At 41.0% G+C, this 17,920-nt stretch overlaps 1 protein-coding gene across 1 annotated transcript in view; it reads left to right on the top strand.

The window, feature by feature from the left end:
• Positions 1-17,755, top strand: part of SNX31 (sorting nexin 31) — a 40,661-nt gene extending 22,906 nt beyond the window's left edge. Inside the window, 11 exon segments of the mRNA XM_032109456.1 lie at positions 4,061-4,171; positions 7,356-7,458; positions 9,614-9,689; positions 11,530-11,599; positions 12,176-12,242; positions 12,245-12,267; positions 12,929-13,158; positions 13,682-13,760; positions 14,585-14,591; positions 15,084-15,146; positions 17,652-17,755. Coding sequence (XP_031965347.1) covers positions 4,061-4,171; positions 7,356-7,458; positions 9,614-9,689; positions 11,530-11,599; positions 12,176-12,242; positions 12,245-12,267; positions 12,929-13,158; positions 13,682-13,760; positions 14,585-14,591; positions 15,084-15,146; positions 17,652-17,755 — 933 coding nt within the window.
• The last annotated feature ends 165 nt before the right edge of the window (positions 17,756-17,920 follow it).

The following is a 17,920-nucleotide window of genomic DNA, read 5'->3' as shown; positions in this document are numbered from 1 at the left end:
TTCTTTTTAATAGCAGTTCTATGCACGAATATGTCTTGCTGGTTGTCACACCTTGTTATAAAACCATAATTTTGCTTAACATTATACCATTTTACTATCCCTAAGGTCTTAGTTACTATGATCTTTTCCTTTTTCCGAGTGGCTGCTGTTTTCTGTCTCGCTGCGTCTTTGCTCTCTCCTTCGGTCGCTCCCGTGTTGGAATTGTCGGGGCTGCTCGTGCCTGCGCGCTCTTCCCGGGGTCGCGTTCGGGGCTGCGCGGGCCGGGCCGGGCCGCGCCGCTCAGTTCTCCGTGCGTCGCCTCCTCTGGTCGCAGCTTCGCTGCCGATGCCGGGCGCTGCACCCACGTCTCGGCCGGGCCCCCGAGTGATGACCCCCCCACGCCCTGCTCCAGCGCATGTTTCGGCCGGGCGCGGCTCCGTTCCACCGCCATCGCCGCCAGCCGCCGCCCGCACGCCGCCCCTCTCGGCCGGGCGTTCACGGGGCTCGCTCCACCACGCGCTGCGCGGGACCGGGCGGGCACTGCCGGGTCCCGCTGTGCCTCGCTCCGCCACCGACGCTGCGGCTCGCGTGGCTCCGCCCGCGCGCGGGAACTGCCTCGCTGCTGCTTGCAGAGCGCTCGGTGCACGTGGCCTGGGCCGCACGGTCCCTGAGGCAGGCTTCCCTTCGCCAGGACACAGCTGACATTGCTCAGCAGTCTCGGTAACTAAATAATATTCACGAAAATATTCTTCCATCGGCATATATTTTGACTCCAGTATTAACTGTGTCCAAACGGTTTTCCAAAAGCCCTTGGTAATAATTAAATCCCAAGAAACATAGAAAAAGTTCTTAAACAACCATGCCAGGAAGTGTTTCAGTTCTTTTTGAGCTTGAATCAAGCTAAAATTCACAAATCGTTGTTCAAGAATCATTTTAAGTTTAAGATAAATGTCCATATGCGGCTCTGAGAGCCAAGAGTCTTCCCACGGTTCCTCCATAGTTTAGATATGGAATAGCAAAGCAAAACCAAGAAGAGGAATCCAAAGTTTCCAGGGTTTACTCACACAAATCAGTCGCTTAGGGATCGGGGATCGTTCTGCTCACAATTCTCCACCATTATGTTGCAGTGGGGATCCTGCAACATACATATACCAAACCAGGAGTCCCGTGGAAAGGAAATATATATGGGCAGACGGATTCTTGATAGCTGTTTCAGAGAGATGTTTATTTCTCCAGCCGCATGGCCGGAGCTCTGCCGAGGAACTGTTCCAGTCACCGGACCAAGGGTCCTTTTGCCCGAGCAGGGAACACAAACCAACCAATGGGAACGAGGCTGAGCAGGGGCAGGGAAACCCCGTGTCTGTGCCCTCAGGGCCCCTCTCCCAGGGCTACATGGCAGGGGAGGGACCCCAACAATTTACGGGAAATATAGTCTTTCTGACTGAAAAAAGTTACCAATGTGAACTGAGTCAGTTAATTGGAGTCATGCATCCTAGGATGTTCTCTAAGGTACCCAAAGAGGGGTAATAGAGCACACAGCATAAATGTCAACTCTGCCACCCTGCTCTTGCTAACCTTGCAGGAGTTGGGAGATTCTCCTATATACAGACACCATGAAGACTCTGCAGAAAGGTGCCAAGAGTACTGTATTGGGTTGACCCTGAGTTGATGGACAGTCTTTGAGACCAATGACGCTTCTCACAATTTACATATTTAAACCGCACGGAAAGATGGGACTTCCCCCTTTTGTCCGAGCTCATCTGCTGGAAGGTGGGGGGGGGCTCCGAGCCTCCAGGCCCCGCCGGGCCGGGCCGGGGCCACTGCCCCTTCCCCAACGCTGCGGTACGGACCCTGGGTCGCTGGGGGGGGACTGTCCCAGAGCCGCAGGCAGCTAAAACCAGCCATGGACTGCCACAGCTAAACCCATCCAGCGCGGCTTCTGGGGACAGGCGGGTCCCTCTCCTCTCCATGCGGAGCCAGCGGAGTCAACGGGAGCCGGCAGAGCCTCCTGTCTGCAGCCAGCACACTTCGCGCTGAACTGAAGAGGACACCATGCAGCCAGCAGCACAAAGGGAGCGAGGCTTTCTCCACCGTAAAGCCTGAACAAGAACACCCTTCAACATGGCGGCTTCGGAGTCAGAGAGAAAGAGAAGTGAGTCCCGTGAGACGGAGCTGAGCATGGCGACGGGAGAGAAGAGGGCGGTGCCGCGATTCTGGCGCGCAGCTTAAAAAACCTTCTTGCATGCCGTGGTAAGAAACTGTAATACCACAAACTGTTTGTCTCTTTAATCCATTTGAAGAACATGGGGGGATGGAGAATCCTCATGTGGCCTGTGAAGATTGTGAAGAGTGCCTATGCCAGGCTATATAGAAGTAGTAAGAGGCTGTTAGAGACTTGTGGCAAAGAAAAGCCTTTGTGTGCAGGCCAAAATAACTTACCCTTAAAAAGATTAATAACCCCATGTGATGGCCCATGTTTTGCAGTGTGAAAGAACTGTGAGATTTTTCATGGGAGAGATGTTTTACACACAGCAGATTGTTTGTTTCCGAGCGGGTCTGCTGTTGGTGGCAGTTTGGGAACCACGTGCAACTGAAGGAAAACCCTTTTTTCCTTAAGCATAAGAGAGAGACTTTTCAAGAACTGGAACACTGACTAACATCCCATGTTCTGTTATCCTTGTGTGAGCTGGGTAAAAGGAGAGAAGTGCTGGAAAGGGGGGGGGGGATTTGCTTTAATTTTTTTTTGTTATTTTTCTTTACTTTTAATTCTATTAGTAATAAAACTCTTTTCATTGTACTGCAACTGTTTAAGGTTTGTGCCTGCTTTGCTTTTCTCCTAATTCTTATCTCACAGAAGGAAAATAAGTAAGTAATGAATATTTTGAACCAAAACCACTACACTTAATTGGTGTTTCCGCCCGGTTTCGAACTCAACCCTCTACAAGTACTTGAAACTTAAGGGTTCCCAGGAGCCCTTCTATATTTTCTGCCAAGCTAGCAAAGGTGGATACAAGGAACTAAAATTTAATGTTTCATGCAGTTATGTACACTTCCAGCATTTTCCTCTGCTATGATTGTCAAGGGAAGTATCTCTTCTCAATTAACAAAAATGCCAGAAGGACCACTGCTGTCTTCTGATACAGGGCAGTCAACAGGAGGAGGAGATGCAGTGATGAGTTTCTGCCACCTAATCCAGATGGAATCCTGAAGGTGTTCTCAAACTAGTCCCCATCTTCCTGAAATGAGTAACAGACTTCTCATGCAGAGCAAGGCATGGCACTTTCTAAATATGAGCTCAGGAAAGTCTTTTAGGGACATATAAAGTCTTGATATAAAACCAGTAGAGAATAACCCATTTCTGTGCACTACCTCACTGTTAGAAATGTCAGCTTTGCCTCTAGTCTGACTCTGTGTATCATCAGCTGACAGCCAATGGATCTAGCTTCTGTGCTTTAGTTTTCCAGATTGCAAATCACCCCTTTATTATGTCTACACAAAGGACAGTTCTCTGAGGTCACTTATTTGAGACCTGTTTTCTTATGACCTAAATGCTTTCCAGTTTCTTCTTTATACCCCTCTCACTGTGCAGGGGTTTGGACCTTGGGCACTGGCACTGCACAGTATTCCTGTAGCAGTGGCTCGGTCTATTCAGATACTATAGGCTCATTATTCTCACCAGATGCTTTCCTAGGTGTAGTTACAGGGATGCACTTTTTCCTTTTGGCAAGACTGTGGCTTTAAATATTCACCTGCATTTGTGTATCCACCTCCTCTTTTTGGAGTCTCTACTTCCTAGGAAGCCACTGCATCATGCCTACAGACACTGAGACACCAGGTAGCCTGTGTCTCTTAACACCAAAAAGACCCTCTAATTCTTCGGTATCTTCCCATTTGCTGTTCTGCATATTTATTTTTTGTCATCTGCAAGCTTTAATAGTAATTTTAATAACTTTATGTGTACTAAGTGGTAATATCAATTGTTTATTTTACTTGGGTAAATAGGGAATGGAACATCAGCATCTTCAGAAGTATTTCAGCAATATGGAAAGCTATAAAACAATGTTGCATTTCCACCCAACAGGATACATTTAAGATCCAAACCCAGAGAGCCTTTTTGGACGTTCACCTCCCTGATGGCAGCAATATTAGACTTTATATCCAGACATCAGGGACTGTAGAAAGAATATTATAGGTAACGGCTTTCTAGAATTGTGTTGAAAGTTCCCATTTGTGAGAAGTGGACAAAAATTAATATAATTTCAATTAGGAAAGGATAAACCTCTCTATTTGAAGATATACAAGAGTATTTTCTATGGGCTTTGAGGAGTTTATTGTTCCAGAGGGCTGGGGAGCATTGCTGGTTTTGCAGATGAGATTTTTGGGTTCTTAGAGTAATCCAGAATTAACTTCTCAATGTTACATGTCTTCTGCTTCTATGGCATTTAGCTGTCAAGTTCAGGTTTCCTTCACATATGATACAATCAAAAAAATATATAGAGACACATTCATTATTAAGTTGCCTTTGGTTTGGCATAGTGTGGGTGAAAGTTCTTGAATACTGAAGTCAGAAATTATCTGGTCTTCACTTATGTCTTGGCTGGCAGCTGCTGTTAAAACTGAGTGCACAACTGATGCATCTTTTTTTCTGCGTGCTTCTCTTTACTTGTTTTGTGTCCCTTGGTGCTTTCTGCGGAACTGTGTGTTTGCAGTGTTGGTGCAGTTCTAGCAGTGGCTCTGGGATGTCTGTAACAGCTGTTGGAATACACACAGTAAACAATTGCTAGTTACAATTTGAAACCAGTAGCAACCAAATATTGTTTACACAATTGGTTGGTTTGTGTTTGAAACTTTAGCTGAAGTTCCCTCCTTATGCCAGAAGAGGAGGAGCAGCAATGGCTCTGCCTATTTTGTGTATTTGCACGTGTGTGCATGAGCAAGGCTTCTTTGGTTGCCCTCATTTCCTAATCCTAACAGCAATAACAAAGCACACATCTGTCAGATAGGTGCTGCTCTTTGTCATGGGATTCTGACATTTCCTCTCACCGTACAGAAAAGTGTGCACCGTGTTTCTGCTGTGCCTTTGCAATCTGAGTTTGTGAAGGCAGTTCTCAACTGGCCACAGGTATAAAGGAGCTGAACATGTATTTGCTGTGCTCTGTCTAGCTGATGGGTGTTAGTCCAGCCTCAGAACTTACACTATCTGTGCACAGGAACCATAAACTGGGTAACAAAAGGTGACCCCTTGCTGGCTTTGTTCTGCCCTGGGGTTTGCACCACCTGAGGCAATGCTGGGACGGGTTCTTCCAGGGAAACGTAAGTGTCAGAGTCGGCCTTAGACCCTGCAACAGGAGACTCATGAGGTGGGAGATGCCAAAGGCAAAAAGCCTTGAGGGTGGTAGGGAGATAGGAATTCTGATTTGGGGAGAGAGAAGTAGGTGCTAAGAGGATGGAAGAAGTAAGGAGACATTTTTAGACAAGAAATGTGTATAGGAGCCTTGAGTAAGGAAAGGATTTTTTAATATACTTAAAACGTTAATAATTTTTGCTTGATAAACTTGTCAGTTTGCAGTGGGTCACGGTAATTTCCAAGCCAGTCAGTGGTGTTGTATATTGCTTTGTATGTTGCTTTTATATATGTTTAACGTTTATGTGCTACTGTAAAGAAACAACAACATTTAAAATACTGCAGATACCATTTCTTCTCTTGTGGTCTTAAAGATGAAATAGGACTTTTGGGAATTATTTAACTTTTGTCACTGTAAATTGCTACTACATTCACTGTTATTTTGTGGTGGAGGTCGGTTTAACAACCATCACTCCCTACTATTCTGGTATTCAGGCAGCATAAACCAGTTTGTGCTTTGAACCAAGAAATAAAACCAGCCAAAATCATATTAAATCTGAGATCTGTGTTTGCCATTCCTTGGAAATGCCATCTGGTATGCTTAGTATTATACTACTAAAGGATAACACATTAGTCTGTGGCTAGTTTCTTGAATTAATTTGTGACAACAGCACAGTGGCAGAAGAATAAAAGGTGATAGTCACTTTTTTGTCGTTTGTGTTTGGACTTCTGAAACTTTCTTCCCATCATATCTGGTGTCTGAATTGACTATGAGACAAGTGATTTTAATGGTCTGCTGCCCTCTCTGGTAACAGCCCTGATATTAAGAGGGATAAGGGAAACCTCACTAATGTGTTTTTTAATTTTAACTGCGAACAGTTCTTACCTTTACCTTGGTATCTATTTTTTTCTATGCACAAAACCGTCTGCTTTTTAAAACAGCTGATACAGCTGGAGAAAACCCTTCTGAACTGTGAAGATGAATTTACAATGCCGTCACTGTGGCACAGAGTTTGAAGTGTATTGGAAGAAGAGAAACCTGACACTTCCACTTTATGCTCAAAGTCCATCCTCTCTGACCAAAGCATTAGGTTGCATGATCAATAGCTATGACAGTAGTATTCTCAGGACTGAAGAGATTTCTTATAATTGCCACACCACTTTTCCTGAGCAAACTCAGGGGGTTATGGTCACTGTGGAATTTAGGAATGCTTCAATGGTACTGAATTCTTTTAGGTTATGGCTGTTTAAACTTAGGCTTTGATTTTTCAGAACCTAAACCATAATAAGACAACTGTCCCAATCAGATTCAGTGGTTAGTGGGCTCACCTCTGCCTGATTTTTCTGTCCCCACTATCCCATTGTGCAGCTGGTTCTCAAATATTGTCTGCATTTTCTGTTGGTGCTACTTCTGCCCTTTTTTCAGAGAAGATGTAGAGAGGCCACAGCAAATTAAAAGCAACCCAAATGTCAAGCCAGATAGTGTTTCTCCTCCTTATGCACTATTGATAATGAAAGCTCAACAGAGCTCAATTCTGCTCTTGCCAGAAGCCTTGACAGAGAATGCTACGAGACTGGTGTTTTCACTAAAGGGGCAGGACATGTAGATATTTCCTAGAAAAACAAGAGAACTTTATCAGCCTGGAAAAGACACAAATCCTGTAAAAATACGTATTTGTGATGCTCATAAGTAATGTTGTTAACTCAGAGCACATAGTGCTCACTGTAAAACAGGATTTGAGGATTTAGTAGTGAAGATCTGGAAACACATGGCAGATGCCTTGCATTAGAGAATAAATTCATGACAGTACTAAACACAGTCTATTTTATTACATTTTTACATTGCTTTGAAAGTTATGAAACTCATCACAAATTCACATGCTGGAATATGGGAGTGGTTATATTTTCTTTTAAATGAGCAGTTAAATGGGACATAAGGGAAAATTTAAAAACAGTTACATTAATAGGTATTGAACACTTCTTTATTCATGCTAGTGTATAGTGAAGCTTCTGACCTTCTTTGTTTTTGAAGGTTACATTGTGTGAGGTGGGTCTGTCGAGAGAATTATAAAATATTTTAGCCTATTTTTTTTTTCAAGATTGTGAGGATAAAGCTCTCTGTTAAGTTTTACAAGGTGCTTAACTTAGCCCTCCCTTGGATTTTTTTTTTGCTGTTGTTGTTGTTGGCTGCAGTGACCGAACCTGAAATCTGAACAAGGCTTGCATGATCCTGCTCAGGTTAAAAGACCCATCTGGTGTGATAAATTCCCTCAAGCTCTCTCTCCCTACATCTTGGAAAGTCTGGTAGTGGGGAACAAAGTATGGCAAGAGAGAGTGCGGTGTAGGGGTAAGACTTTCACATATGAATGTCATCCCTTTGAGTTTGTAAGTCACGTAGCAACTTCATCACATGGGAACTATTGGGTGTGTATTCTAGGTAGGCATTTAATCAGATGGCCATACCTACATAAAACAGTTCTTAATTTACAGATCACATGCTGAGTTTAACAATAGGACAGGGAGCTCTCTTGTTATATTTATAACCAATGTCTCTAGCTTACTTTCCTTTATATCATTACATGTTTCTTTTCTTAACTGCCAATAACTGAAGTTTGACCACAGTGTTATTAAGCAAGCTGTAAATCAGGGTTGTGAGTGTGTGAAGAGGCTTTTGTGTCTTCATTGGTCTCCTGATGTCCTGTTTCCCATGCGGGTGGGTATGTGGATAAGGCAGGATCCAGGCCTGTGTGACTGGGATAGGTTCAGGCCACATGAGGATGGTGAACACTCTTAGCTGTTGACTGGAGTTAAGTTAGGCATTGCAGTCTGTTATAAACTTATATTGTAATATTGGCTTCTCGCAAGTATTAAGGTAGGTATTATATAACGTTAGAAATGCTTTTGCTGTGTGGATGTAGTTTTCTTTCTTTTTAGCAAGAATATTAGCAAGTGTGAGCAAGTAAGATAACCTCCAAGCGAACAGAGGGTGAGGCCCGAGAAGCTGCTGATCAACACTTTGTCCAGGGAACAAAGGGGCCCAAAGGCTGCTCTGCCCGGAGAATGGGGGGGCCAGGGGGCCCCAGAGCCGCTATCACCGCTCCGCCCGGGGGGCAAAGAGGCCAAAGGTGCAATCAGCCCTGACTGTCTGGGGAATTAAGAGGCCCACTCAACTATCAACTCTCACCTAGCGAGCCCAAGAATCAAAAGAAATAAAACCGCAAGGCAGAAGAATACGCATGCTCTAAAAAGGCGGAACCAAGGAATGGCCATGCAGAACAGCTCCTGGAAAAGTTTGAATATGCATAAAGAACAGACAGTAAAAATGGCATAAAAAGGACTATCCTCGAGCATCAGGTGTGTTCTTGGCAGAGCGCCAAGGCACCCGGCCGTTATCCCTTTGCTTTATTTTATGTGTCTCTTATTGTCTTTATATTTAACCCTTTAAATTCTCACAGGAGAGTGAACCCCGTTTTTCACAAGTCATTTAGCTTTTTTCAGTCTTTTCATTGGCATAGAGATGTTAGTGCTCTTCTGAATGATTTTTAAAATGAAGATCCAGTTACTACTAGACTTACTAAGGAACTCAGGCTTACTTAGTGAGGTAAGAACTTTACAGTCTGTGTCTATATTATTTATTATTCACTTGCCCATTTCATTCAGCTGTGAAAGATATCTCTGAGTACACAGTTGGCAGTTACTATGTCTCAAATGTATCTTCCACTGCAGTTCCAGATGAAATTATTTTTGCCTTGTATTGTGATATGATCAGATACAGAAGAGAATAGAAAAGTTTTTCAGTTGATTACATTTCTATGCATCTTTGATAATCCTCACAAATACATCAAGTCCAAATGTAATCCACATTCCACTGCCAAAAAATGTTGAGATGCTCACAGGCTCGAAAAGGTATGTTTAAGTGTTCTGCTGAATCATGCTATCGGCTTAAAATTAAATGGTTACAGGTTTGGGCCTATTAGACTCACATTTTTTGAAAAAATAAGCAGAAAAGTAGTGATCTCTGAAGAGTGACATGCTTTTCTTGCTGTACATTGACATTTTATACATCTCATCTGGTGATCTGTTCCAGAAAAGCACCAGTCCTGGAAGTTTGCACCCACGTGTCCTGTAATTAGCTTGTCTCCTTACTTTACTCCAGAATTTGTATTGTTTTTCTTCTCTAAAAGCACATTGCTAGCCAGCAATAATTGATACATGAAAGTAGTTGAGCTATTTCACTAGATTTCACCAAATGTCTCTGTGATTTTTCTTCTTTTCCCAGTGGCGAAAAAGTGGCAGAACTTGAACTTCCTTATGTGAGTCTTCAGAGCATGAAGGAGTTGCACTGTAAGCTTGGGATCAGAAAGTGGTGAGCAAGAAGCTTAAGTGAAACTACTAAGATGCATGACAACTACTACAAGCAGAGAAGGAAATCCCTTGAATAACTTAGTTATGAAGCCTTCAAGTTTCAACAGCTTGACTGTTGGGGTTTTTTTTTTCGAGGCCAATTTTTAATTGGAATCAACTGGTTTCTGTGGTGCTGCATGTTTTAAATTTTAGCACTGTAGTACTCCTGAAGGGTCCTTTACTGTAGCTAGCTATTTATTCCCTCTTTCTTTCAGAATAATAGAGAGGTGTTTTGTGGCTCCTTGCCTCTTAATATTTATACTTGCACAATGCAGTGGCCACAAATAAAAATATACCCGTAAACAATATAGAAGAGAACTTCAAGTTCTGAGTTGTAAGCTGCCCCTCTGGGCAGAGATGGATTACTTTTTTTCATCTGAAGTGCTCATTTCTATACACTAATATACATAATACCTGAGACCATAGCTTGAGCATTTCTTTTGGTAAGTGGCCTGGCTTAAACAGCAGAGCATTCCTCCCCTTTCATTTGCTTGTTCCTTGGGCTACCCCTCAGTTATGCTGGTGGAATTGTGTGGGCAGACAGTGGTGAACTGGACTGGTGAGCTAACCTGGTCTAAAAATACTGGCTCTTTATTTTTTATTTGGTTTTGATGGCCTATTTTTGGCCTGAGTCAGTCCCCTGGTTCTGTTTGCTTGCAGCAAATGGTAATGCTGACTTGTGGGTGAGGATAAACCCTGGGGACAGGGAGCCTGGTGCCAAGGTCCCATTTGTCAGAGTGCCCCGAGGGGGCAGTTAGGCAGTATAGCAGGGCCAGTCTAATGGCTCCTTGCTGCAGTTGTGCTCTGGTCTACTTCTCCCTACAATGAAAAAGAAAACAAAAGAAATCTACTTTTGCTTGCTTAGTGAGTTGTATTGACTGCAGCAGACGAATGAATGGAGCGGAAGAGGAAGAACAGACCATGTCTTTTGGTGGCAGCAAGGAAAGTTGCTTGGCTTGAAGGTACTCAAGAACCTGTTGTTTGATGGTGGTAACTTGTCTGGTTTAAATCTACTGCAGTAGAGCTTGGCCTCTATTAATCCTTCTCTGTTTCCCTATACATGCCTTTATGAACTGCAGAGCTAGCAGTCCAGTGAAATAACTGCATGCTTCTCAGCTATGGCAAACTGTCTGAGTAGATACTTCTCCATCTAGCACTGCTCCAAGCCCAGAGGTAGGAAATGGGGCTGTCTGGGCTGCAGGACCCGGAGTAGTGCAAGTGATACATCTGTATTGGCTGTGGAGCCTGTGCTGCTCCAATTGTACGGTTGTGGAGATTTACCCAGGCTGCTTTAGATCAAAGGGCTCAGGCCAGCTGTGCCCCCAGCACGTGGATCACTGAGTGTTCAGTTTGCTCTGCTGCTGCACTGACCTCAGCCTGCTGCAGCTCCACAGTGGTTGGTGGTGCAGCTAGCTGGCTTCAGGCTAGGTCTTGTATGCCAGCACTGCAGCATGGCAGTGGCTGCTCTAAGAGCCTTACCAACTACTGTGTAGAGAAACCCAGAGCTGTTTGAGAAAAGGAGGGAAAAATGTTAGCTCTATGTAACTTCTGTGCTTGGTACTACCAAAATCAAAGTGGAGAGATTGGATAACCTGACTCTAGTTTATTTCCATTCTGCTACAATGTATAAAGAATGAGTACAGTACACACTTCAAGATCACATCTGTTGTTTGGCTGGGTGGTTTTTAATCTGGTAAGTAATGACATCTTTCTGGATTGTGTTCCCATTTTATTTAGCTGAAAAAAATCAAACCACCATTCAACAGAAGCATTTCTTCATGTTTTATTACTTTTTTCCCCTTGGCTTGGGATCCTTCTCTCGATACACTGCTGATGGATTGCAGCACTTCACTGACCTTGCTACATATGCAGGTAAAACTGAAAGGACTTTGTAAACTTTAAGGTTACCTTTTCCACGTTAAATTATTCAAATGCTTGACATATTTAGAAATGGTTCCTGTTGGCATTGCTTTGTGGCACTTTTCTAAGTGTTGGATATAGCTGTTGTTGATAGTGGGCTTGCTGGTGTTTTCGGTTTTTTTCTCCTTCAAACCCTTGTATTAGAGATTCTAACTCGCCTATGTCTTATGCATGGGAAAAATATTACACAAAAAGGACACATTTAGGTATCTATCCACTGTATTTTCAAGGTGATATATGTATCCTAATGTTCCTAAGATGTAGGCACTCTGCCATGATATGAGAGCATGTAAGTGAACTGTAGGTGTGTTGAATTGTACACCTACACTCAACTTAGGAAACTATTAATTCATGAGGAAAGAACAGTGTAGAGTGAATTTGTCCTAAAATCAAAGGCTTTGTTTAAAAAGCTTGTTTAAAAACCAAAATAAACCACAAGCTTTCTATTTCTATGTATTTCTAAATGTTTATGTAAAAGGAAATATGTTTTTGCTGACTTTTGCTGCTATTTTTAAAAATTCTTTTAAGGCAATCCAGGAAGTTAAGAGGAATTGGGTTAAATCAACAGACGAGCAGATGTAGGAACTTGAATTTCTACAAAAAATATAAACAAAGCAAAGGTAAAGTGGTATTTAAAAAATCAATTTAAACAGAACAAAGGAGTGGGTTTTTTTAAGAAATGGTACTAGGGGCTGTGACTTCAAAAACAGAGCATGGTTTTGTGGAGTCATTTGAACTAGAGACCCAGGTCTCCCATCTCCTGGTAAGATACTGAATGACCAAATAGAAAAGGAGATTCCTATTTCTGTTGATATTTTTAAAAAATCCCAACAGAATGAGCTGGATCCCAAGGACTGGGAAGAAGTTTTCGACTGAATGCTATTCTTCTCTGCAAAACTCAGGTCCAAAAGTTTGTCATTCAGCTTAGGCAACCAGATGAAAATTCAGACTGCTGGGTCTGTTGTTCACAGTATTTCTTACTTGTTATTTTTATCTCTTACTGTCATCATATCTGATAATCATCCAAAAGACCCATTTCATCATATCCCGTTTAAAAAAAAAATCAAGTTTCTAACTCTGGACTGTGAGCACTATTCTCTGAATCAAGCACTGAACCTATTGTGGTGAATCTGTGTCCTTCCAGAAGAAAGAGTATTAGGAATTTTAAACATTTTTCTTATAGCACTTTTTCTTTTCTTTTTTCCTTTTTTTTTTCTCTCCAAATCACTAGACCTACTTGCCTTTACAGCAAATTGCATTAGTTCTGTCTTTTTGGTGCAGTTCCCAATGCAGATTTGAGAAATGCAGTTCTGTGGTATGTTCAGCTTAATGTTTGATCCTTTTATTTGTGACTATCCAGAAGAAAGCTGTTCAGCTGACATCCATGTTGGTAATGATGAGATCAGCTGCTGTATAACACCACCTACTAACCAAATCAAAGAGGTCAGCTTTAAAATCAACAGGTTAAGAATTTGGCAGGTTACTCTTCTTATAAGTACTTCACTGACTTTGTATCTACATTCACTTCCTCTTCATGAAAAATAAGGTTGGAAGGTCTGGGGAGAAGGGGATGATGTGTTTTAAATCTCTTCCACTTGCCCATGTTCCCCTCCAAACCTCTTCTGAATCATACTCCCTTGGCAGCCTTTACAGCAGTGAAATATCTTGCTTTACTCTGCCATTTTCTTCCTTTCCTAGCATTCCATGTCATGCTTTACCTGCCCCTTTCCTCTCCTTTTGGAGGTAGAGTTGTCAGAGTTTTGTGAGGGAGCAAAATAACTGCTTTAGCCAGGTTTATGCTCACAAAGACTCCCCCTTCCTACCTCCCACTTGCTCCTTCCCACAGGGAGAGTGTTCTGGTAGAGATTTCAGCTGTTTTATTTGTATACTGTATAAAATGAACCTAATTGACTGGTTCTGATTTAAGGCTGAACACATTAATGCTGTTTTTAGCTGCTCCCTGTGTTCATTGGCTAGAGGGTTTCTGGTTGGTTTTTCTGTTTGTTTGTTTTTCCAGGGTGCTGCAAAGGATAGTAAAGACGACACACTGGAGCTCCAATTTGAGGACAATGACTCAGGCACATGAAACTGGATAATTTTGTACACAAAGCAGGTTATTTCTCAATCCTTTTAGGAAAGGATCAGAGTAAAATGTAATCTTACAGGGTTAGTCATGCTGAGGCTGGGGCACAAGGAACTGCAGCTCGTTTGTTGCACTATAAGGATGTTAAGAAGAGAGTCAAATTAACTGAGTCAGGAAAATGATAGTTCAGTAGTTAGGGACTGTAATTTTCTCCTGGAGAAGGAGTGGAAGAGTCAAGTATGTCATTTTGAAGAAATCAGAAAGTTCTCTGGTCTTTAGACCTTTTTGTTCAGTAGCTGCTTGAAGAAAATGGTATCAGAACAGATGATGAAGGCAGCCAAAGGCCAAGAAATGGTGAGCATGTGTGTTGGTATAGGAATTTGTATTTAATATGAGATAAGACTGCTACTCTATCACTCTTACAACTGTGCTGAGAGAAGTACCATTGAGGAAAAGTATCTTGCACATTCCAAGATTTCAGTCCAGGATTAATTGATTAAAAAGCACATCTTTGCTCAGTTTTACTGAAATAATATTCTGAATGTTAGAAGGTTTTTCATCACAGCTTTAATAATATGTTTTACATTCTCTCTCCTTGCCTTTGACTTTTTCTGAGTATGGTAAGGATATAGATGGTATAATTTTTTGTATGTTCTGCACTACCCTGTTATATCCATTTCTGGCTTTCAATTTTTCCCCACTTCACTTGCTAGCTCCATCTGCTGCAATGTTAGACCAAATTGAGATCTGTGACATTCACACTGAGAAAATTTTTGATTTTAACTAGAAGTGTTAATAAACTAAAAATCTGATTTGCAGCTAAAATACTTCTGTCTTTTGTGTGGGCCTTTCAGGATGGAAGTATGTTTAGATATTGATATTTTAAAAAATTATTTCCAGCATTAGTAGTGTCTTTGTTTAACCTTGTGATATCTAAAGACTTTGTCTGCCAACTGAAAATGTCTGAAGAGGGAAAAATAAAAGACCATGTGTGATCTTGTAGGCCCATGCTGATTAGAGTGAGCAGTGAGGCAATGAACATCATGTTATTTCATAGTTTTAAACTATAACTGATTCAGAAGAAAAGACCAATTTTAATCTTGGGAAAGATTGGACCTCATAGACGTAAACTTTTAATTATTAAGATTGGCATTCATTATGTAACTAATCAGCTGTTAATAGGTGTTTGTACTAAAACAGAGAAATTATGAGAGAAGGGCCACTCTCCCAGTTCATTTCCTACACTGTTGCTGCTGGTTGTAACTGAATGCTGAATTGCTCAGCATATTTTATTACAGTACTTGGAAGAACATTTCAGCTTATTCTAAATTTACATTTGTCAATCTGTTCCAGAGATTAAGATGCCTGAATAGATGAAAAATAGTAAGAAATCCATCATCCAACAGAAACAGGTTAGTGAGTGAGAAATTGTCTCCAAGATGTAAAAACACTGTGTACTTGCTTGTGGTGTTTAGCCCAACCTCTGTTTTTCTGGTTACGTAAACTTCTAAAAAATTTAGTAAGAACTTCTTTGGGTAGGAAAAGGAGGAAAACTTGAATTTTGGGAGGAAGAAGAGGGCAAAAAACATGTCTGAATAAAAAATTTTATTTTAGCTTGATGGGTTCAACACCTTGCTTCATTTTATTTGCTTATTGCAAGTGTTTCTGAATGACACATTTGAAATTTACAGAAAGACAGAATATATTTGGAGATCAGGTATGTATATCCATATGCACCTGCTGATATATTTTACAGACTCGTACTTAGATTCCACACTAGGATTGTTTATGCATTTGTTTTTCTCTCTAGTTGAGAATCATACCCATTCGGAAAATTTAACATTACGTATCCATACACAGACATTCCCATCACCTAAAATATGCAATTCCAAGTTCATTTGCAGGAATCAGTATCCGTTGCTGATGGTTCCTGAACAGCTAAATGACTAAAAGATGTTGCTCTTTCAAGTAATTTGTTGAATGAAGGGGAATAATGTAAAGTGAATTAAAATAAATACCTCTGTTACAGTGTGTGATTGGCTGGAGAAAAACATTTCTAAAAAAAAATATTTCTAAAAACTCAATCTGAATTTAAAAAAAGTGATGTTGCTGTACCTTCAGAAACCATAAAACCAATCACTAACTGCTCTTCAGTAAGCAAATCGATTAAACTGTGTAGTGGGTTCACTTGCTCCTTTCTTTGAAGTGCTCTGTACTTGTTACCACTGGAGATGAGATTCCAGGTTTGGTGTGGCCTTCAGCATTCACAAATAACTTGCAAATAATATTAAGAGAAACAACACTGACAACATTTTCTGAATAGAATTGCAGCTGTGCTGGAGACTGAAGGATGTGGTTTAGTGGCTTTGCTGTGGCGAAGTTTTAGCAAGGACTAAGTTCTGTGGCACTCTGGGCTTGAGGCCATTGCTCTGACCTGAACATATTTAAATTTTTTTTTTTTTGCGAGAACAGCAGCCTTGGACAGGGCAACAGAAAACCACTGAGCTTATCAGCTGTGTCTGGCTGCTGATACAAACTCAGTGAGCTAAGAAAATTAAAGCTGATAATTAGAATAGAGCTGTTAAGGTCAGTCAAGGTATGCTCTTGAGTTAAACAGTGGTAGTATGGAACAGTATATGTAATTTTATACAGCAAATTTGAAGTGGTTTAGGTCTTCACACATCAACCTGTGTTTTTAAAGAATTAATATAAAATCTTAAACCATTCTTAGCTAGCTTCTAAATGCTGTGATCTCAATGTTATGGTTCTTAATGATTTTCTCTGCTATTTCTCTATTTTTCTTTCAAGCAAGATGCTTGAAAAATGTTTTAAAAGTTTATCTTTTGTACATTCTCATTTGAAAAAGTGTTGAGTTGGGTCTTTATAATTTTGGCATTAGCATCCCCAAGAGTCTTAGAAATCTTTGCTCTGAATTGGAGAAAAGTTTAACTGATGCTGTTGAAAGACTCTGGAAATTTATACCAAATATTTCCTGCGGACTCATGAGAAGAAAAATGTAAGGTTTATTTTGTTTCTTATCCTGTAGAGAGTACATGATACTACAAGATGAGCATAACAGCCTGAAAATTCTTGTCTGAATACACAATCTAGTGCAGCAGTAAGATTTAGCAGGAGAACGAAGAAGCATAGATGGACTGTGTAGATAGTGAGGCTGTGATGTAGAAGTGCCTGCACCTAGGCAATTCTGCCGTTATGTCTTTTAGAAATCTTGAAACAGGCATGAAATAACTTTTACAGAGATAATGTATGCAAAACCTGGTTCCAGCTTCCTAATGCCTTGATGTTAGTTATTGCAGCGTGGTTACCATAGCTTCATGATAGACACTTTTATTAGATTTTCAGGACATTTACTTTACAAACATATATTAAGAAGAAAAATCAGTGCCATAGATTTCCTTAATACAACAGAAGAAGGCAGATACAGGCAACAGAATAGTATAATTTGCCTGCTTATACCTGCCAGATGATATGGTATTCAGAATCTTCAGACAGTACTCGGTAGCCTTTAGGAAAAGTAGTGTTGAAAGGTAACATTTATGCAGTTGTTATGGTTACAGAATGTGTGATTAACAGAAGTCAATCTAACTCAGAAGGCCTATTAGGCAGTTAAAGCACCTGCATATATGTCCTTGTGGTCACTCTAATGCCAAATAACATCGATGGTGGCCCATTTGGAACTGTTCAATCGACACGTACAGTACATTGTAATAAGCCTTAGAGCAGAAACAACTGTTCTTGTGTTCTATCTCAGCAGAAAAAAAAAATTCTGTTCTCTCTGAAATACCTCAGAGATCAACCAGACCAGTATTATGTGACATTTTCTAGCTTATGTTTGTATCTACCTATGCTTGTTGAAATGCACATGCCCTTCTAACTGTTTATTTGTTCCACTGCATGTAGTTAATTTGGGTTCTATCTCAAGGAAAAGATTTTTAGTTAGGCCAAATGAAGATGACTGTGTATTTGAGAAAATAAGAGAAGAGGACCTTAATAATTTATTTTAGATTCTGTCGTTCAAAATGAATTGTCTGAAAATAATAAACCCATTGTTGAAGTCCTGAATTATAAAGCAAAAAAAACCCCAAAAACCTTCAGTGTAATTCCTTGACTGTGCACTGTTCTTTAGAGTTTTTACAACTCTAGTTACTAATGAGAATGGGTGCTGAGGC

This window comes from Corvus moneduloides, chromosome 1, assembly GCF_009650955.1.
Source record: "Corvus moneduloides isolate bCorMon1 chromosome 1, bCorMon1.pri, whole genome shotgun sequence".
Lineage (NCBI taxonomy): Eukaryota > Metazoa > Chordata > Aves > Passeriformes > Corvidae > Corvus > Corvus moneduloides.
The sequence above is the reverse complement of the archived record's forward strand: the minus strand, read 5'-3'. Positions and strand labels throughout refer to the sequence as shown.